Raw genomic sequence first — 22,558 nt, 5'->3', positions numbered from 1 at the left:
AAGAGCAAATTCTACGAAAGAGTCCTAGTGTTATCCAGGACATTTTCAAAGGCTCCTGCAACCTAAGGCGGCTGTATATCTGTTAGTAAGGAAATTAGACTCCTTCGGGGAAAGAAATTAAGTTTTGAGACTCGCCAAAGATGACTTCACTCGTGGTTTAACCTTGACGAGAAAGAGTTTGGCAACATCTGCTTACCTAAACCTCTCTCACACCTATTTCAATCATGACCATTTTTACCACTTGATTTTTTCTTCATTGCTTCCAACTATAGTTCAAACCACCATGTATGCAAAGTTTTCATGTGCATATTACGATTACCGTTCATTCGATAAATTTGGCACATACCTTAAGATTTACAATAGATATGATTTCTATTCTTTCATGTCAATGCACGTTATTCTATTAGCTATACAGTTGGGAAACGCCAACTTTTTTTTTCCTTTTATCAGAATAAGGTTGTCCTTTCCCTCAAAACAGCATTATTGTAAATTATCTAAATAGTCCATGTTCCTACTTATAACAATGAAGCGGTAGAACTCCTGCTTGCCCAAGACACTTAGAATATTATTGCTCTATATGTCAGGTAGATCCATTGTAACCCAGCTTTGAAGGAATCTTCTACTCAAAGAAGTATCTTACCACATTATGAGCGAAACAGCAAGACACATCGGATGAAGGATTTCGAAAAATGCCCATTGGTCTGGCCTGACACTGGTATCCTTGCTTTCCAAAATAGATAGTTAAATACATTTGGATGGAAATAGCCATAAAAATTGGCTGCCGTAATTACTTGGAATTTTGTATCGTATTCACGTCCAAGAATCCTACAGATAGAACACAAGTCTCAGATTATTTCACAAGTCACCACATGAATATACTATTTTCGTTCGTTGTGTACCTAGCTTTCAATAAGAATTGCTCACCAGATGCAAGACCTAAACAGTCGACAGACAGCCTGACTATTTCGAATTATATACAGCTTCAAAAAACAAGGGATATTATTGGAGGATATTCTTTTTCATAATTTTACATATTCAAAATTAACGAAGTAAAAGTATTCAAAATGTTTGAAAAATAAGACATGAAAATACTTTATAATTAAGATATATTGAATCGTAAAGGGCATTGGTTTCCCTCAGGAAATCAAGGTAAAAACGTATAATAGTCTGTTCTCCCTCAAATGTAATGGGAGGAATCAAGGGTTGCCTTGTAGATTCTTTGAGTACCACACATTCGTACATGGCGCCTAAAGAACAAAAAAATCACAATGAAAGTTGGTCTCCTGCCATACGCTGAATAGAATTATCCACAACCATTCATAATTACTCACATTTAGCCTTGTTATTCAACTACTGATCATTGGAATTTCTTAAAACCGTGAGCACTAATATAAACACATTGCAGTAAATAAACCAAAGCTTCCACACAAAGACAGATGCTGTATTAATGGTAGACACATTCTTACATTTCTCTCTGCTGTTGAGAACACCCTATGCATAATGATATACATTCACCTCTGCTTTTTTTTTTATCTCTGAACAGTGATTTACTCAAGGGTTTAAAACGGCAGTGTTTTAAGCTGTTATTCTCCTTAGGTATTACACTAGATAGTGAACTATCAACTTTAAAGATATTTATACTAAAATATTTTTGAAAGAATTGATAATGAAAAATCACTCGTATCTATACAATCAAAAACTGACAAAATCAAAGCCAAGAATTGTTTTTAAAAGTTTTATTTACAAATATTGATAAAATTTCTATAGAACAATTAACATTAAGAATAACTAGCATTAAAAGAAACTTATATAACATTAAAAAAATATACAAAAAATTAACATTTAAAACCTCTTACAAGATGTAAAAATAAAAATTTAGAAAACATTAACAAATAAGGAAATAATCCAAAAACTATACAGAAGTTAATACGAGAAATCTATACAAATGATACACGTGTGCATATATTACGGAAAGCAGCGGATTCTTCAGCAATCGAAATTCTTCAGATCATCCATAGAAAAGTTGTATTATCCTGGAATGAAAAAGAACATTAGAACTAAATATTTACCCAGGTGTACCACTGAAAGATATCATTATGATACGTTCTAGGGAGACCAGATGCAAGGTGCACTACATTCTAATCTCATCTCTACCAAAATTACTTTAAGTTCATGGAAAGCTAACTGGCGAAAGTGTCCTAATACCTCACACAGAAGAGTGAAGTTATGCACTCTCATTGACCCCAAATCCCTAGGGTTTGTAATAATGTAATGAAAGACTATGAGTTATGCTTCTGTCAACAGGTATTTCATTCATTTACATCAAGATTGATTGCTTTCCATTATGTCCATAACTCACGGGTCTTCAAGTTCCGCAAGATCACATATGTTGTTTTTGACTATTCGACCATAAATGCCACACTCGAGCTCTGTGCAACGGTTCGAAGGGTCTTTCCATTTATCGCCGAATTTGTGCAGCCCAGAGCCGTCCACACAGCCACTTAACAAGGGAGACGAGGGGGTTGCGCTGGTCGTGGTTACACTATGGGATAAATATCAAAATTAGACCAATAAAACATTTTTCTAAAATACTTATAAATTGGCTTTAGCGTATTCTCCTACTGGACAGCTATTCACAGGTTTCCTTTGGACTTTATCTAAAATGAAGATATTTTCAAGAGTTAGCAGAGGTTATAAGTTTGACTACTTTGTTGCTGTTGGTAGGGCAAGTGGACAAAATCTCCTTCACTAGTTGGGCACCAGCGACCCCGACTTAAATGACTATACAGACAACTTCTCTTATAGTCACTGGCTGCATAACAGACGGAAGATGATGTCCTAGTAACAAGAACTGATGGGATATTACCAGCTAATTAACAGTAGAACAATGGATATAAACCTGGTAAAACACGACTATTAGACAAACTAGCTTAAGCCTCGTCAAACTATAGCCATTCCAATGCCACTTCTGACCCAGTAGTCTCTCTCTTCAGTGTTCAACGATCGGAGAAGAGGAAGCCCCGATACCCTTAAAAAGGGTTTACGAGGCGGCAACACTCATTCCCAACCCTGACAGTTTGACATCTTCAGGAAACTATATTCAGATACATTTTCGCATCATCTCTCCATTTACCATTTTTATCAAAAGTTAGATTCCAGGAAAGTAGAGACGGTGGAATTCATCCCTAGACACTGCCAAGTTTGGAAATTTTTGCAATCAAAGATTACAATCTTATCAGAACTTAGTCTACAGTAACGGAGCTCTCCTTAACAGACCTTGTTGCAGTTGTCTGTCAAGGAATTGTCTGGTCAGCAATATCTGACGATCCTCCATTTGTAAATCAGTTTTATGAATGCTGTCAGTACTAAAGGAATACAGAGGAACTTAATAGAACATCGTTGAACCATTCTTTGGAAGGGTAATGCCGAGGATATTAGACACGATGGCTCCGTAGCAAAGAATATTTCAGACAAAAGTATTCATCCTTTCCAATTGGGGGGAAACTTATACCCACACCTACCCAAAATGGCTCTATTTCCCTACATATTTATGCCACAAACAATTAAGGATATCTTTAGATACCAATATATACACTGGATAAAGTGTCTCAAATGAATTGTCTAAGTGTCAACTATCGACAAATCTTTTTCTTGAAAGGAACCCAAAAAAAGATTTTGATACACATAAGGTTGTTCGGGATAATTTCAAAGCAATGGAATATCACTTGTTCGAGATATGAAAGCGAGCCAAAGTCTGCAATGCGCATTGCGAGAGAAATTGGAGCGTTCTCATACAGATCTAGATAAATCCTTGAGGAAGCTACCAATAACGACATTAGTGCTCTGATATGATCGAAAAAAATCGAATTACTAGCCTAAGACAACAGACCACAGGAAAACATCTTACCGAAATAAATAATTGTATTACGTTATCTATTTTTATAGCAAAGATATAAAGACTCACCTGCAATCCCATGTAGGGCAACATTCTCCCGGGGGCGTATATTCCCAGCAGCTGGGGTGAGGAGGTCTTTGTTTACAAGTCTTGTGAGACGTCTCAATTCGATCCTTAAGACATATACTTGTAGTGCAGGGATCAGGGTGCCATAAGTCATACAGGTGATGATATATTCCATCATCATCAGTGCAGCCGCTACAGGATGACGAAGACAATTGTAAAATGGGAAGACATCTATTTGCACAATGAAGAAAGTCATTAACAAATTGAAATTCTAAGATTAATTATCCTAGATAACACGGAATTCACAGTATACCTAAACAATCTTTACCTAATAGGCTAACTTTATCAAATTTCTATCCAGCGATTCTTCGGTATATAACCTGTAAACAAAGATTCCAGGAAACCAAATGGAAAAACAATTTCAAGCTATATTCCAGAGTCGAGGCTTATACCAGTTAATTGTATCGTACCTGCATTTCCATTCCTTGCAGCAATATCCTTCTGGAATGTATCCAAAACACGAAGGTTCCGGCGGTTCTGTCAGATTACAAGTTTTCGTTTTCTCTTCCAAGCCTTTCTCAGTGCACTGCAGGACGACGCAGGGATCACTCGTCTTCGTTTCACTACCCAGCTCATAATTAGTGCCGTCTTCCCCAATGCAAACACTGGAAGTTAAGACTAGCATCATCTTGTGCTCTGGTCTGTGCCAATGACCCTTGCCCACATTTGACTTTCCCTGTCATCAGTCAAAATGGTCATTAATGATACACTGAAATCAATTTCATGCAAGAGTTCAGTTTACTGCAGTATGTAATTGCTTACATTCTTTCATTCTAGTAACTGGAGCAGCTCTATGAACACTATGACCATCCAGACATACCGACAAATAGCCTCGTTCTAAAATATCATTATGTTGGCCTCAAGCATAGCATTGGTTGACCTGTGCCAACCATGGAAGCATTTGCCAAAATTATAAGTCACGTACTATATCCTCCCTTCTAGCCAAGCGTACAGCACCTTAGTTATAAGAGTCACAAAAGCTAAACAAACGCAATTTAGGAATATTTCCTCCAATAAAAAGTATTTCAGTAATCTTCCCAATGCCACCAAACAGGATCCTGTTGGATCATGGTGGTTATTTACCAACCTGCAGCTCCATTCGGGACAGCATTTATCCGGACGGTGGATTTCCTTGCAGGCGTCATGGGGAGCAGGTTCTTGATTACATTCTGGTTTCGTTCGAATCCCTTTATTTGTACAAATACGTATGCACGACTCTATTTGCCAGATGTGGAACAGTGGATAGTATGTGCCATCTGCATCAATACATCCACTGCGAAAACAAATAGAGAATATTTAGAAAGGACGACAGAATTCTACAGTCTCTCTGCTTTCATTTATGTCAGTATAGCAAAAATATACGTTAGTATAGCTAAAGTACATATCAGTATAGATAAAGTATAAATCTATGCATTTCAAAATCTATATCATTATGGAGTAACATTATGTTCAAAACAAATCACACTTCATATACTATATACTAAAGAATTACACAAATGAACACAGACCATTTAATAATACTCCTGGCTTTACTTAATCTTCCAGAGTAATCTCCTGTAACCCTCCCTTACCTACAGTTCCACTGCCCACAACACTCGCCCTCCGGTGTATACTCAAAACAATTGAGAGAAGGTCGTTTCGTCCACACACAAGATTTGTGCGTCTTCTGTAATCCTTCCTCAGAACAGTGTAGGTCGATGCATGGATCATTAGAACTCGATACACTTCCTAACTCGTAATAATTATTTTCCTTATCGAAACATCCACTGCAATAGGAAAGGACAGAGAATTATGAACCGTTTTAATGTAGGCAGCTGTCATCTATATTTACCCAAGCCTCACAAACTATAGCAGATAGTCGAGGTTAATCTAGAATGGCAATATGTGCTAAATGTCCACTAAATAACATGAACATCTGTAATGTCCATGGCAGCAGTTTGATGTCCTAAGTCCGTACTTCGCCACTTACACCCGCCTACCACTCGTCTCCAGACGCACCCACATTTCCAAAACAATTCTCCAACCCCACCCTAATCATGATCACTTTCCACCCACACATCTCTACTTCACCCAAAAAATACCTCAAGGTTCATCCAGTCGAGGTCAAGGGCCACTGTGGTGCTCAAGTGGACAACCAGCTTAGGAGTTTCAACGACGAACGGCATACGATGCCCATCTGACATACAAGACCAAACAATGCGTTCGAACTTATCCCATCAAGTGAGAGTTGGTAGCCAGCCATCCAATCAGATTATCTCAGATTGGCCTTATTTACGCTCCATTCCTCGAGTTTCAGAGATAATGTAATGTATTTCTGCGATTAACTCAATTAACTCATAATCCTCGTTTCCACAAACATTTTCACTGGCCCGACTTTCTTGCAATAGGTATGGATCTAATGTTTAGGCTGGCAGAACTCTCCTATATGCTATACTCTTCGCACTAACATTATTTCAACAGTCGCTTCCATAAATGGGTCAGAGATGAGCATATACCAGAATCATCACAACAGCCACATCAAAACAACGTAGAGAAGAGTTGAGTGAAGACATCAACAAAAGTTAAAGCTACAGATTTTTTTCTAAACTTTATCGTAATCTAATTTGAATGTGGTTGAAAAGTTTCATAGCTTCTAAAAGCCGTCTGTGCGAGACACTTGTGCTGTAGATTGTAGCCGTGCCATATAGTGTTTCTAATCAAGGTGTATTAACGTAATGATTACCTGCAGAAGACTACAGATAACGGAGACATTACATGAATACCTATAACGAATCCACTCAGCTATTCATGATTCATGAACAATTCGTCTCAGAGTGAATCACAGTTCTAAACCTTACAAAAAGATATTCTTTAGTGCAGATCTGAGGTCGTGGTTGTGAGCAGGCCATCAAGTTATAACTATTCTCTTATTTGTGCGCACAATTCGAGGAGATTCATAGACCATCCCTTCAGATAGTCCCGCTCGGTTCATCATAGATGCAACCACAGATACACGATTTGTTATCCTATATTACAGGAACATTTCCACCATATTTTTAGACGATATCCTCGTAACTCTATTGAGGAATTTCATATTACTGGAGCAAATTTCCATAACATTGGAAAAAAAAATTTGTAGATTAAGAGATTAAGCTGTGGGAGCTCGAAGGTGTATACTACCACAAAGGCTCTTCGATGCTTTTGTGGTCGAGAAAACAGACAAGTGAACACTATGGAATATGACAGAGGTTGTGGCTGCTCTGGTAGACACTGATGAAGTCTGTACTACATGCTGTTTATAAGAATCTACAGACTATAATGTGAAGCGGGCAGGTACTGAAGAGTATAATCGGCTGAAACCAAGATGAAAATAAACAATCTAAATCAAAGTCTAAAAGACGTTGGATGTAGTAACCGTAAAGACTGTGATATACACAAGAAAACAATGTTGTCGAGTTTGGAACCAGGGACAGACTTTGGGTAAAAAAGTAGAATATAGACCCTTAATAAAAGAATGATCAAGTGCTACTTGTGCAGATGGATTCCTTGAGATATAGATACAAAGATGAGGGAGTGGATAACATAGATCCAAGAGATATAAGATGTGGAAGGAAAGTCGATCTAGTGCACCACTTTTATCATATATACATAGCTGGATGTTGCAACACTTTTGGTGAATAAACAAAATTGTCTTCAAGAACACGAGAACCCCAAGTGGCAAGTTGACAAATTCTTTAAGTGTGACAGAGTGTGCATGTAAAGAGCCCACCAGATTTTGGAAATATTTAAAAGCAACAAGAAATTTTTCCCGTAAATAAATAACCAAAATTATAGTTTATACATGTTAGAATCTGGCGCAAAGACCACAATCACTACACATACCTGCAAGTCCATTGAGGACAACACTCATCGTCTTCCTGGTGTACCTCACACTCGTGATGTGGTTGAGGACCCAGTACACAATCCTCTTGTAATACTTGTATACCATCGGCAGTACACACGTTAGTGGTGCATATGTCTGTCTTCCATTTACGGTGTAAGGGGTAGAACTTCCCATCATAAAGGCATCCACTGAAACCAAGCAATTAAAAAATATTATGACAATTATGGTCATAATCCACAAACAATATACTGATATTGAAAGATGCTAGATATGGGGACCTGAGTGAAGGTTCTCTGATCAAAACCAGCAACACAATTCCTTCAAACATAAGATAACAGCCATGAAAATTACTTTTTGGAGGCCTTCTCTCGACAACGCAATTTCATGTCCCATTTTTTCTCTAATGGGTTATCGTTAAACAACAAGTCATAGGAATTTGTTTCATCTTTCTCGAATACATATACGTGGCCCTTGAAGACTACAGGATACCCTTTATCTCGATAGCACGACCCTTTCTTAGGGGTATCGTTGTCTGGCCTTTGTTGTCAGGGCAGAGATTCTACCATCATACCTAGTGGTCGTACCGTCGTGCTCAAGGATCGTACCGTCGTGCTCAAATGGTCCCAGTACGTCTGGCTAATCAGTATTGAGAGACGAACAAAGTCGGCCTTGCACATTAGGCCCACATCACGGCGACGAGTTATCTGGTACCCTCCCCTAATTACATTGTAACTATTGCAGACATGACAACTACGTATACAAACGCTAAGGTTGACAGTATTTTGTACACAATTCTACAGTACTTCATCCAATACCTTTTTCCAAAGGCTCCTCGAGCTCATGGCTGCTCTAGATCCAGTAGAAGGAAAATGTGAACTCCATTGGACCGAGAAATTCTTCGAAGAAAGTGTACTTTGAATGAAACAACCTCACCCAAAAGGCATTTTGCAATCGTGATACAACATCGAACACGCAGAGTTTGGCAACACCCTAAATCTAATATGCAAAAGTAATCGTAAAGGAATTTTCTAGATTCAAAGTAAATGTAATCGTCCCTTACCTACTGCAGTCCCACTCTTCGCAGCAACTCCCTCAGGTCTGACTTCCTTACAGCTGGGGTGTGGCCGAGGTTTCAACTCGCACACCTCTTGTGTCTCCAGTATGCCAAACTCAGTGCATTCTTTAGTGGTGCAATTGTCACTCTTCCAGACATGATCCAGTGGAAAGTATGCACCAGAATCAAGGCAACCACTGCAATAAAAAAAAAAAAAATCTAAACTAATGGAACCTGTATATATCAAACAAATTACATACTTTTCCTAGGAATATTTTTACAATATGAATATGGTTGAAAGTTACTGCTAAAAGTCTTGTGTGTAGGGACGTTCTATAAATCTTTTAAAGGTAACACATGGAAGTTTTCCCTCTCATCAAAACCAGGGGAACCTGTACAAGAGAACATAAACATACACAAGGCATGATCTTTAAACATCAGTGTCTTTCTAAACTATTCTTCCATACCTGCAGTTCCAGGACTGACAGCAGCAACAGTCCTCCTCCGGGTCATCAAAGCAGTTGGGTTGAGGAGGAGGTAACCAATCGCAGTAAATGAACGACTCCTCTATTCCCTCCGGAGTACAAGTAAATATGAGGCATGGATCATCCACGGTGAAGTCGCTGAACAGCTCATAGTAGCTGCCGTCCTTGAAACAACCGCTGTGAGGGAATTAAGTCAGGTTACATTGGGTCAAAACAAGAGTAGAAAGTTTTCTCATCAAGGCTACAGCTGAACATTTTCATATTTTATGCTTCTGAACAGGTTGGCGGTCAACAAAAATGGGAGTGTTAATGACAAGTGGCGACAACACATTTTCTTTCTACGGATACATACTTTTTCATTTCAAGTACAGCTGCACGTGGCATGGGCGAAGGTATATGATAAGATTTATACCAGTTCAAACTTTTGGTAGCAGAGAGTCAGTATTCCAAAGATATCAAAATCAGGTATCATCCAGAAGCTAAAATCTGAGCTTTTGACCTTCTGGGGCGGAGAACTTCACTAGTTAAAAGTGCTGAGTTTTGGGCCTCCTATGTTGCTCTGACTCAGGTTCGTACCTGTATAATATCCAGCAGTAATATGGAAGCATTCCAGACACCCTGGTATCGATGCTCCATCACGGTGATATCCTGATGGAAGCGCTCTCCATGTTCGTCACACACAGCTCCAAGGTTCTCCACAAAAACGTCCAGATATGAATGGAGGAAATGCTCCTTAAGCGACATCCTACATCCCATAGCAGCATAGAATTTCAGAAGACGTTTCCAACTCTGCCTTCAAAATCCGGAGATATGTTTCCCCAAGAAATTTTCATGTAGCCAACCGAAAGAGTTCCAGGCCTCCATCTCCAAGTCATCAAGATGTGTGATGCTGAAATTGTGGTCTTTCAGGAGTTTCTTTATCTGCAGACCGACGAAAATACCTTCTTTCAACTTGGCCTCTGTGATCTTCCGAATTTTTCCACTACATTCTCGAATCCTTTCGAGTTTCTCTTGGTTAGTGTTTTCACAAATTGCTACACGAGATCAAACTTTGTGGAGCAGCGGAGGAAGAAAACTATTTTGTGGGTTAATCAGAGGCTTATCATCCTGGACACTTGAAATTCCTGGTTCATATGATTAAAGAGGCCAATCATACTCCATATAATGAAGCCGCTCGACATAAAACACAGCTGAATTTCGTGAATCCTGACTCCATTCCCATCAGCATCCTTATCAAGTCACCCACATAATTTCTAGTTGTAATCTTTGTATTCACTGGCATCTAGGACTGGCTGCATGTTCCCATAACATGCATGTGCACTGAATGCACTACAGGAACGGAGGGTTTCTTGTTCCCATCGTAGAGCAGCACCGCTTTTACACTCCTCTTAGAATCTAAGAGTCGATGAACAAGCGCCATCAAGAGGGATCATGATCTTGAGAGAAGCTGTGGAATAATGCGTCAATGTTGTTGAAAAACCAGTCGCCCATCCGTGGAAAAATAATAGAGTCGTCCTTTTCCTGGAACAAGTTATTCGAGCGTCCTTTTTGAGGAGATATTCATTAGAAGAGATGCTAAAAGAACAACTTTTATCTTTCGGCAAAGCTAAATGTCTCATGAAAATCAGACGTGAAACAAGAAAACGAATCGTATTTTCGAAATCAAAAGCCAAAACTACATTAAGCACACCACAAACAAGCCATGAGTGATGAAAATTAAGTGCCGACTAGCGTTACCATCACATTCCAGCATTCAAGATTCTAAAATCTTGAAAGACTGGAAACATTTGTATCACGAACTGTATTTCACACTTTTAATGCAATGGACGCTCACTACTATCATACCACCGAAACTAGTCGACCTCTTCCTACATGTTCAGGTCAGAGGAACTGTTGTAGATGCATTTCAAAGAAAGATTACCTGTGGTGAACAAGTTAGATAAAAGAAAAATGAGAGGGGATCAAGGTTATATTTCATCATCAGAGATACGAATGCTTCTCTAGAGGAGCCAGTCAGCCAGTGACGAGAGAGCAAAACGGATTATTATGGGAAAAGATTGAAAACACTGCTTCGACACAGTTTATAGAGACCTCCGTTACTTGTGGTTTGACAGGCCGTATAACAGGCATCAAGATCAATTTCAATAAAGTACCACTAATTAAAACCGTGGTATTTATAGGACTTTTCAGAGAGGAAATCGTTTCGAATTGTAGGATCGTACTCTTGGATTGCCATGAAGATGGATTAGAAAGCAGGAGGCAGAGGTCAGGTGGTTTAAAGAGGTTAAGAATCAGAATAGAAGAGGTCCTAGAGGAAGGGAATATCTTAAGTGAACTGGTTCAGTGTTCATAGTAAAGTACGACAAACATAATAGTGAATACGTAATGCGATCATGATGTAGGCGGATGACAAAGGCATGATACGAGGCCAGACGACCAAGTTCGTGTAGAAATGGAATATATGAAGACAGAAGATTGAGAGATGTTTCGAAAATACCGCAGTGGTCAACTTCTTCGTGAGAATCTCTAAACTGACAGCTTGTCAAGGTTTCGATAAGATTCGACTGCAAGATGTCATGGAGAGCAATGTAGACCAGGTGTGCGATTTAAGAGTTACTCGATACACCAAACACACACAACGACCTACCTGCATATCCACTGTGGACAGCATTCTTCTTCTGTTTCAGATTTCTTGCAGCTGGGATGCGGTTGAGGATCACATTCCTCGTATGTGGTCTCTACGCCCTCGTTGGTACACACATGCACACTACACAAGTCTGTCTTCCACTCGTGTTTCAAGGGATGGTACGTGCCATTCGCAAGACATCCACTGGTGTACACAAAGGGATTACAGACATTATCATCAGAATCATCATTAACTATGTTCACCTGACGAAGGCTAGAATATAGTCTATCTACCCTAACATAGTCATTGGATTCAAATTTCAGCATTTTTCTCTTATCTTTCGACAATAGATCCCTCAAACCATTTTCCTAGGCCACCTTATTGACTATCGCCACTGTGGTGGGTTAACTACAGACGTAACTTTCACCAATGGGCAAATATTCTCAAATCTTTTATCATTGGCTTGAGTATGACGGTACGACTCTCCTGTTCGACGTACAACGCCATCGTACCCGAGGGTCGTACCGTATGGTTCATACTATTTCAACAGTTTTACTTGCATCATGGTAACTAAAGTAATTCAAATATGATTTTATAGCAATTCAAATATAACTAATCAGTCATGACATTAATTAGCGAAGGAGAATCACACAGACATCGTAAGAATGTTGTTTTGAAGAAAGATGATTCAGTTTTTGGCTTCTTAACGCTTTTTAAATCTTTTTGAAAGTTTTTTTAATTTTTGGAGGGAGTTCCTGCCAACTATTAACCCCTTTTTATATTATTCACATTGCCTAAAAGCCAGAGCACCAGTATTGTCAAAATTTTATTATGGGAAACAAGAAAAAGATAATTGTAAAGCAAATTTTTATACATTTCATAGTTATATAAAACCGTGTTCACGAAATACGGCCAAACTAGCATTCATCCGTCTATAGACATCAAACCACAACATACAATTCTTCTCACCTGCAGTTCCACTTCTCACAACATTCTCCTTCAGGTTTATGCAAAAAGCAGTTCGGTAGAGGGGATGGAGTCCAGGGACAAGACACGTATTTCTTAATTATTCCTTCGTCAGTACAGTGGGAAGCGATACATGGGTGACTGGTGATCCACTCGCTCCCTACTTCGTGGTAAACCCCACCTTCATAACACCCACTAAAAGAAAAACAGTTCGTCATAAATCCCTTGCCGAGGGGAATTAGACACAGGTTTATCTGAAGAAAAAGGGTTTAGTTGTCGGTTCGAATGTAAGGAAATAGAGTTGATAGGATCCCGGAGATGCGACACTCAAGGAATATTGAAAATTGTTTAAAACAAATCTTCATCATGATGGATAGATAGCAACATTAAAAACAAAGGAGCATTGATGGTATTAACATAAAAAGAGCTCTGTCAAAACCACCACAAGCGCTGAATAGCCATTAGAAAGAAGCTCCAGTGATGGGCTTATTAAGCCCAGAGATTATAATGCAATTCTCCACCACTAACACTGAGAACATCAGGAAAAGGTGCAATAGCATCCACAACAGAAAAACAAACAAGCGCCACCGCCACCAACAGAATCATCCCCCAACAAACGAAGCAGCAGTACTTTAACAACAAATACTGAAGTATCTCCTCCAACAATGAACACAGAAGCACCACCAATACCGCCACCAACAGCAACAAGCTGAGAAGCTCCACCCTTAACACCAGCACCCACATCAGGTCCCCAACAGTAGAGGAATGGTTGTTCGTATAGATACTGTCGTCTTTGGCGTCACAAAAATAAAACTGTAGCAATAGAATACTCGGGTCCCGGTTGATGGTCCTTTACCAATAACGTAAAACTCAAAACAAAACATATATACAAAGGAAACAGCTGATTGCATCATTCACACGACCTCGCAGAACAAGTTCTTTGTGGTGAAAAAAAACGGAATGAACAGGAAGGGGAAATCTTCCATGGTAGCAGCAATATGTTCAACTGAGCTTGCGTTTAAACGAAGCAAAGTTCTTTTATTATTCCTTTGTTTGACTTTATTTATAGACACAAGCATATCAAAGTAAAACAAAAAAATTACAGAGCCATCAAAACAGCTCATTGAACTAGTCAAAAACTAAAGAAAAAGTCAAATTTGGTGTAACAAATAGAGAGGAACTAACAAATCATGCTTTACATAGTCACTGAAGTGTTTATCACGGCACACAATATAAGGGAAGTAATTCTACATTGTCAGGAATATAAAGCAAAATGATTCACTACTTTACCTGCAGTTCCATTTACCACAGCATTCTCCCTTAGTAAAAGCAAAGAAGCAATTTATGTTAGGAGGTTCCGTCCAAGGGCAGGATATAAGCGTCTTCTTTATCCCCCGCTCAGAACACTTCCAGGGACTGCAAGGATCGTCCGAGGGCCACTCACTGTGTAGTTCATGGTAGTTGCCATTGTATTCACATCCACTGAAAGATATATATATATACACTGGTCATGTTCCTGTTCTATTGGTGTTACCAGCCGTTGGTGCAAGGTCCATCAGAAACTACGTATAGAAAGGTTTACATACAGTATATAAATGGATTTTAAATAGTAACGAGAACCACTAAAAGCACACACATACTGAGGTAAAAATGCACAAAAACTAACAACACCCTCATACACACTTGCAAACTACAGTGCGTTAAACTGGTCTCGTGACAAGTGCGGTTTGTTCAGTTCTGTTAAGATACACAAAAAACAAATGCTCTAAAGACTGTTGAGAAGTCAGGAGAGGCAGTAACGAGTAGTGACCTCCTCAACTTCTACGAGTGTGACCTCTGTATCGGACAAAAAGGATGAATGGGTTTTGTGCATCTAGATTATCAGCAATACACTCGACACTACCACATAATAGGCGGGTATAGAAGCTGGTTTTTCAGCCAAGAATACGAGGGAATGCTTCGATGTAGGGAAAGTTGCTTTAGATGAATGGGATAAAAGACGTATGTCGTGATGAGACTCCTCGAAGTGTTGGGTGGAAGGTGGTAGCCAATGGCGTGACGCAGGTCCGTGCTGGGACCAGTGTTGTTTTTATCAGTCTATTTAAACTGGTAGAAGGACTACATGCACATCCACATGATTGCAAATGATAGCACGATTAATGAATGAAACTGCAGAGGGACTTTGACAAACTTCAAAGTGAATTTGATTAAGTTTTGACATTAGTAAATGCTATGTAATCAAGGTGGAACACACGACATGAACTGCAAGGACGCCTAACCACTAACCAAATCTCAGACATAGAACTGTAAGCCAGTCAGAATACTTGTACTTAAATGGATAGCTAGGAAAATATTTTCACCTAGAACAAAACGAGATGTAATAAGCTGTTTTGGTTACTACATGAAAAAAATCGAAGGCCCAGAGGTAGGTAACAAATAGAACCAGTAAGAGAGAAAGCCATAGGTTGTATCATCATGGGAGGACAAGAAGCCTTTTTGAAACTTTCACGAAGTTAGAAAGTTGCAAAATTAGAACCAGTGATCATAGAATTGAGCAAGAAACGTCATTAGAAATATAGAAAAGAGCTTGTATAACACACACAGGGGAAAATTGGAACTGACAAAGTAATAAAACATTGCAAATAATATTTATAAGTTTAAAACGTCGTGTGATGGAGAAACCCGAGGGGGTCAGACTCCATCATGTGTGTAGGACTCCCTCACTTTACTGTATAAATAACTGCAGGCAACTTGAGAGAAAGACAAAATTGTAAAAGGACTATGATCCTTAGACAGTTTAGATACTCGTAACAAGACGTAGGAACATCTATTATCAATCTCCAAACCTGCAATTCCATTCCTCACAACACTGTCCTTCAAGCTTATGTAGGAAGCAGTTTTCTGTGGGACGTTCTGTCCATCCACATGACTTCAAGTTCATCTCCACCCCACTCTCCTTACACAGGAAGGTGACGCAGGGATCATCTGTGGGAGACTCTGTGCCTATCTCGTACACCGTTCCATCCTTCACACATCCGCTGTAAAATACACGAGGGCTTCATTCATCGACCTACAAGTTCCAAACTATATCGATGTTTCTTGCTAAAAACAGCTTTTTCAGTGACTTCACACAATATCAAGACAGTTATTGTATCGGATGAATTAAATTTTTTTTCTCATTAACATTGATGAATGATGCAGAATGCATCAAGAACGAAAGATGAGAGCAGAGTAGGAGCAGGACCTAGTACTACCTTAGTCATGACTTACCTGCAGACCCATTCAGGACAGCATGAACCTTCCAGAGTTACTTCCTGGCAGTTGTCATGTGGCTTGGGTTCTTGGTGGCATTTTACTTTTATATCATATACTCCATGTTCTGTGCACACAGACGTGGCGCATGGACTGGATTGCCACAGGTCTCCTAGAGAGTGGAACTCGCTCTCATCGTCCAGACATCCACTGCAGGAGTGAAGAGGAGTGAGCAAGAGGTGTTGGTTTCGGGAGAAGGCATGGGGAGCTACCAAGGGTGTCCGCAGGAGGGGAGGGGAAATTGCAGACATCAAGGCTCTAGGGAAAGGAAGGGGCGACGCTAAGGGTCAAGGGAGGGCACAGACACTAAGCGGGAGGGGAAAGGTAGGACGACACAAAGGCTCTAGTGAAAGGAGAGAGCAACACCAAGGGTCAAGGGAGGGGCAACACATTGAGGGCAAGGGAGGAGAGACACAGGATATGGTACTCGACACAAAAATTACAAGGAGAATGTTACTCCTCGATTTCTTATGGTCACGTCTAATAAAACCAAACAGCAGTCATACTACAGAGCCAGTAAGTAGTTCACACGTTTCATTCCTCTTGGAATAATTCTTCGATCATATAAAATACCTACGAGATGGCACTACAAAAACAACATACGGAATAGAATATCGATGTCCTAACTGGTGTGCCTGTGAACCACTTAGCTCCCCTACCTGCAGTTCCATTCTGGACAGCACTCTCCCTCTGGTGTATGTTCAAAGCAGTTGGGCGAGGGTGTGGCTATGCTATCGCATTCTTCTGGCTTCTCCACTATTCCTCCTCCTGTGCACACCAACACTATGCAGGGAACGCCAGATTCCCATTCGCTGCCTGTGACATGGAAGGTTCCATCCTCTACAAAACATCCACTGAAAAAAAAAAATTACGTCCATCATCTAGTTTGAAGTTAATCTGGGCTGACTTTAAAAAGTGTATGTCGATTTCCCCGACTAATTCTTCTTCCCTCAGGTTCAAGAAATGAATCAAGTCAATTCCTTTAATAGACTAGTAGAATAAAGTTTTGCTCAAGTCTTCATAGTCACAGAGTGGTTTTATTATAAAGAAGTCATTTCTTTTTCCAGTTTTAACATATCCTAAGATCATATGTCTAGTGTAGAATTCTAATTATATAAAAGGAGGTTTTAGGAAACTGACCACATCTTGTAGCAACAGTCGGCTAAAAAAATCCTCCAAAGTTGCATCATCTGTTTCTCATGGTTATCACATCGTACCTGCAGTTCCACTCTGGGCAGCATTGCCCCTCTGGCGTCACTTCCAGGCAGTCAGGATGTTGTGGTAAGGTTTCATGACAGTGTTTGTGTTTCTCCTTGATGCCTTCTCTCGTGCAGACGGAGACGATACAAGGATCATCCGTGTTCCATTCTTGCCCTTCTTGACCATTCAGAACACATTTCGGAGTCCGGCTGTCGTAGCTACTCAGTTTATGGCCAAACAATTGTTTAATCACGCTGGACAAGCCCCACCTCAGTCGTGCTGTGATTTCAGCGCTGGTCTCCTCCTCCTCAGAGGTATTTCTACCTACGTTGATCAAGTTTGGCTTGTTCTCCTTCACGTTCATTCTGCCAGATATTGGTAGAGCCCACGACCTGTTCAGCGACGGGAGAGAACGTGAACTAGTGAGGTACATAGCGTTAGACACGGTGAAGAGTGCCAGAAAATATAAGAGACATTTAACACCAATTTCGATTATCCCGGGCGGCACTCGTGGGCCGCCTGGGGTAGAACCTGGTCTAAAGTCGACCGGGCTGATCGTCCATCCATGAGGGCTGGTCGATTAACTGGATACCTGGCTAGGGTTACGGTTTAACATATCGCGAATGAGGTGGTTTTGCTTATGGCATTCAATTACCCATGCAGTCACAGGAAACAAAAAATGAGATTCAAAATAATCTTTAATCATACTCTAAAACCCTTTGCAATATGGATTATCTTAGGTTGGATCTTCTCAATCTACTCATTTTAAGACGAGGCGGCTGGAAACGAACATGTCATCTAGGTCTTCAAGTGCAATTTTTTTTAGAATGAAAATGTGATCACTGAAAACGAATGAAGTTATATTGACAATGAAAATGGATATTAATCAGTAATGATTCCCCATATCTTAGACTCTTGTGGTCTAATATAAAACCATCATGTGTACACACAATCGTCCACGAGCCATGCAATATAGAAGTCCCCACGATTCCTCCATAACAGAACCCTCACACAAACCTCCCACATTCATTGCAGAATCTGTATAAATCAAGCTAACCTCCTCAGCAACAACTAAGAACAGGGATATAAATTCATCAACAGTTTTAACTTACTCAGGGAGTGTACAGTTCCACTCTGGGCAGCAGGGACCAGGAACCTCCACACAGTATCCATTTGGTTTGGAAGGACAATTTTGATCGAGCCTCTGACAGATCACAACGCCTCCCTTACACTGGCATTCCTGACACTTGTGCAAAGACCAGCGTTCGTCCTCACCACGGATCAGTCCAGTCTCGTCCACACAGTAGTAGTCGACGCAATCATCACACCCAGTTCTCCCTGAACAGTAGGCAATGTTGTAGAACGTCATCGTAAGGTTAACTTGGCTGTTCATACACAAAACTTAGACGAAAAGTCTCATGATGGTACTTAAGGGACACTTCCACGACCCTCTTTATAGTATTTCCATCCAAAAGTACATCTAGTCATAAACATTTGATGCCCCACACACGACTGATTGCAATAAACTTAATTAGCAGACTACTGTATGGAAAGAGAACAAAGTCTATTGTTCATCGAGCTAATAAATGTTTGGACCATCACTACACAGTGGGGAAAAAATGTGTTGGGCTTGAAAAATACTTCTTTGGAATCTGATAGCAATTATCACCGACATTTGTATTAGTCTTCATCAACGAGAAAAAAATTCTCAACTTTTATATATAGACTTTATGAAACGGCTTAAATTTAACAATTCAAAACGAAACATTCTTTGGATCATTCGAATATGCAGTAATTATGCTTTGTCGCATCTAGATAAAAGGACACATATACTTTGACCTATTAATGTAATCATTTCATTCCTTAAATGTAATCGTTCTCACCATCACACAAGTGATCTGGTAGTCTGACGGGGGCGATGATGGCAGAGAAGAATGGTTTGGAAGACGTCACTTGCACCGCACACACCAGCTTAAGACATGCCTCTGTGAACTCCTCCACCGACCTCCCCCACTCATACAGCACGTCGTTGTAGCAACAACCTGCATCACCACAAGTATAACAAGGACAAGATAAACGATACACACAAAGAAATCAATAACTAGAACTATATTGTGATTAATGAGCATCTTATCGAGCAAGTTCGTCAAAACTATCAAAAGTACTAGAGTATACATCCATATGCAGCATCGGTTGCAAATTAGTCAACGCTCAACGAGTTTATATGAAATCATAAACACTACGTCTAATTCAGTAAGAAAATACTTAAAATCAAAACAGCCAATAGAATGCAAATTCTGACTTTGGGATTACCACAGTTCTCGAGACTATAAAGATACGAGTTTCATCAAAACAGACAGGACAGACGATTGTACACATTTCTCAGGGTTCTAAGTATATATTATGTATCCGATATGGAATATATCAACCTATACCTTAGCAATTAGTATGACATCCCCCCCAGATCTCACTCTTTCATACATGCACATCGTTGTTGCCACTTCCCACATCACCCGTCCTTAGACGCTTGGCTACAAGTTAGACTGAAGCCAGGGTTCTTACTTCCAGTACCCACCTCTGACCACCTGGCTGCACACCGGGCAGCAGCCGTGAGCTGAACAGCACTGCTCGAACTCCTGCGTATGGGGCACGAACCGGCAGCATTCCCAGGCACGTTTACAGTCTTTCGTGGGCGTCAAGTCGACACTCTCTAAAATACGCCACAATGTTAGTCAAAGCTTCGAAAAATCAGCGTTAAGATCACAATAAGAAAAATTAGCACAAATTTCATGGGAAAATATAGCCAAGATCTTCCAATATTTATTTACGTCATCCAATACTTGAATGAGACTCGCGTACCATAATGAGTACCATGGCATGTTAGGGGACAGCACCCGTGGTCTCTGCAACACTCCTTGAACTTGCCCACGTCACTGGAGAACACACAGCACTCCTCAGGGTCGATGCATCGCTTCCTAAAGCCCTGATGGTCCTGACTGACATCTGTATGGAGCAGTCTGTGATATTCCTCAGGAAAAATACTTTATGCCGACGGACTAGATCATTAAGAGGAAATAGAGAGTTAATAGACCGACATTTGTCTATAGAGAATATCACTGCCGTAATCAACAAAAATTCTGGATTTTTTTCAGAGAATTTCGATGAAAGTTTAAAAGGTGAACATCACTAATTCTCCCTAAGTACTTCACTAAATGCAGGCGATAGGCGCCTTAGCAGTCAAGAACTACAAATATATATATCTCAACCAGGAAAAATGGGGGAACTAATAAATTGGTATAGAAGGGAAGGAAGAGCCAAGAATGCTTGTACCAGATGGAACTACCCAAATAAACTACCAGGAAGCGATGCTTACGAACTGGGCTATGGAGAAATTCACTCTGAACAAGAAAATTGTAATTACTCAACTTAAGGAAAGTAAAAAGATGAGTCGTTACTCATCATTGCACAGATCAAACAAATCTTACAATCTAAGGATACTTTATAAAGTATGTGGAGGATATAAAGTACAAATCCAAGTGAGGCAGGCGCTCAAACCACCGTCGTGTTCAGGAAGGGCATACATATACTCAAGTGTGGTCTCCGTTTTACTCCCTACACCTCACTCTGTTCCCTTAACCCTAAAGACTTATCACCAGGCAAGGAGAGGAGGGTTTAAGACTCAATAATCACATGCCTGGCTATGTACAGGAAAACGTACTCACCGGATTCATGATATACTGGCAGGAGCTCTGCAGGAGAAAGTAACAACACAAGTAACAACAATGAAAAAATTATCCGCACACATCTCGATCCCTCGACCACCTTCGCCATGTTCCTGTAGTGGTCTCAAGTTCTTCCTAAAACGTGGGACACGTACACACCACTACATGGGTCTAAAAACACCAAGGATCGCTGACTTAACGTCTGAGATCCTGCCGGGCCAAGAGCCAAAAGCCTCACAACTGACTGACCCTCACCACACACTTGTCTGGTCCAACATTCCTTCGGTTTGTAGATCATGAAACCCATGTAGGAAAGACTCATGGTTACCTATACGACGTTGTTGTTGTTGTTGGGAACTGCCTGCGTCTATGTTATCATCCCTAGAGAAATAGTACATATTCTCATCCACAGATGGCGTTGACAGTATTTCTTAACGTCTGTATAAGGCATTACTATGCGTTGCGGACTGATGTATTTTTTTCATTTATTCTACCTTTTAAAGAACCGACAGACAAACTAAAATGTCGCTACATACGTATTCTTGAAATGTGTATATTTTTGGTCATCTTAGTCTCGTACAAAGGCATCCTGAGTGCATATGGAAAAAAATAATATGAAGGAAAATGGGTCGGTTTCCAACTTGGAGAAAATCTATGCAACGATTATTTTTTTCGGGGCAACTATGAGATTTCTTTCTGCCCCGTATTCAACCATAATGTTAATTTGTACCGTAAAGAACATGTTTAAAAGATAAAACTGTCGGTATGTTACCTTTGCGTTGCATTGATTTTGTCGTCTGTTTGTTACTGGCAAACGCTACAGCTAGTTAATATTTACACTGGCTTACTGCTGTAGGCGTTGGCTGCAGCCTATGTTTGTGATGGGATTAGTCCGGCTTAAGATTGAAGGACGCAAATGACAGGTGTTCTCGTAATGCTTGTTAAAAGAAAAAAGAAAACGTCACGTCTGGGAATATACGTTTTATCTTCTGTTCTTTTGACATAGTATGGGATCCGGCCGGCTTGATGGCCATTAAGTAGTCAACAACAGTTATGATGTGCAACAACGCGACATTACGCCCACACACACACACACACACACACACACACCACTGTTTATATAAGCATTTGTACGCCTGAAGCTATATCTAGTATATTTTCATTTTCTTACAAGCACCTTCAATTATACTAGAAGAACTTTCCTTGTTTGTATATTCGTTAAACACTCTATGATTACTGTCATGATTACATATCAAAACTACATTCAAATGAGATACCATACAGAGACAAGTAAATGCTCAGAAATTGCT

General features: G+C 40.0%; 1 protein-coding gene across 1 annotated transcript; it reads right to left on the bottom strand.

Moving 5' to 3' along the window:
* Positions 1-1,718: 1,718 nt before the first annotated feature.
* Positions 1,719-21,511, bottom strand: LOC139764984 (kielin/chordin-like protein). Its single transcript, XM_071692037.1, has 22 exons — positions 21,249-21,511; positions 20,386-20,529; positions 20,102-20,236; positions 19,410-19,568; positions 18,639-18,864; positions 17,544-17,918; positions 16,986-17,180; positions 16,285-16,476; positions 15,861-16,052; positions 14,305-14,496; positions 13,018-13,209; positions 12,070-12,252; positions 9,405-9,599; positions 8,944-9,134; positions 8,235-8,361; positions 7,883-8,071; positions 5,593-5,787; positions 5,109-5,294; positions 4,432-4,626; positions 3,965-4,153; positions 2,360-2,542; positions 1,719-2,033 (listed from the first exon to the last, which is right to left on the bottom strand). The coding sequence occupies exons 1-22, from the start codon at positions 21,355-21,357 to the stop codon at positions 2,009-2,011; spliced, it is 3,969 nt and encodes a 1,322-aa protein (XP_071548138.1). The 5' UTR covers positions 21,358-21,511; the 3' UTR covers positions 1,719-2,008.
* Between the last annotated feature and the right edge of the window lie 1,047 nt (positions 21,512-22,558).

The sequence above is a fragment of the Panulirus ornatus genome, chromosome 52 (genome assembly GCF_036320965.1).
Source record: "Panulirus ornatus isolate Po-2019 chromosome 52, ASM3632096v1, whole genome shotgun sequence".
Lineage (NCBI taxonomy): Eukaryota > Metazoa > Arthropoda > Malacostraca > Decapoda > Palinuridae > Panulirus > Panulirus ornatus.
Note: the sequence above shows the minus strand (reverse complement) of the source record. Positions and strands in the feature narration are given on the sequence as shown.

Bases quoted from the DNA above. Each gene is read 5' to 3' on its own strand.
- LOC139764984 (XM_071692037.1), bottom strand. From the start codon at position 21,357: ATGGCGAAGGTGGTCGAGGGATCGAGATGTGTGCGGATAATTTTTTCA. The intron at 14,497-15,860 runs GTTTGGAGATTG...TATATCTTTCAG, and splicing joins TGTGAGGAATGGAATTGCAG to TGGATGTGAATACAATGGCA. The intron at 8,362-8,943 runs GTAAGGGACGAT...GGTATCCTGTAG, and splicing joins GAAGAGTGGGACTGCAGTAG to TCTTCAAGGGCCACGTATAT.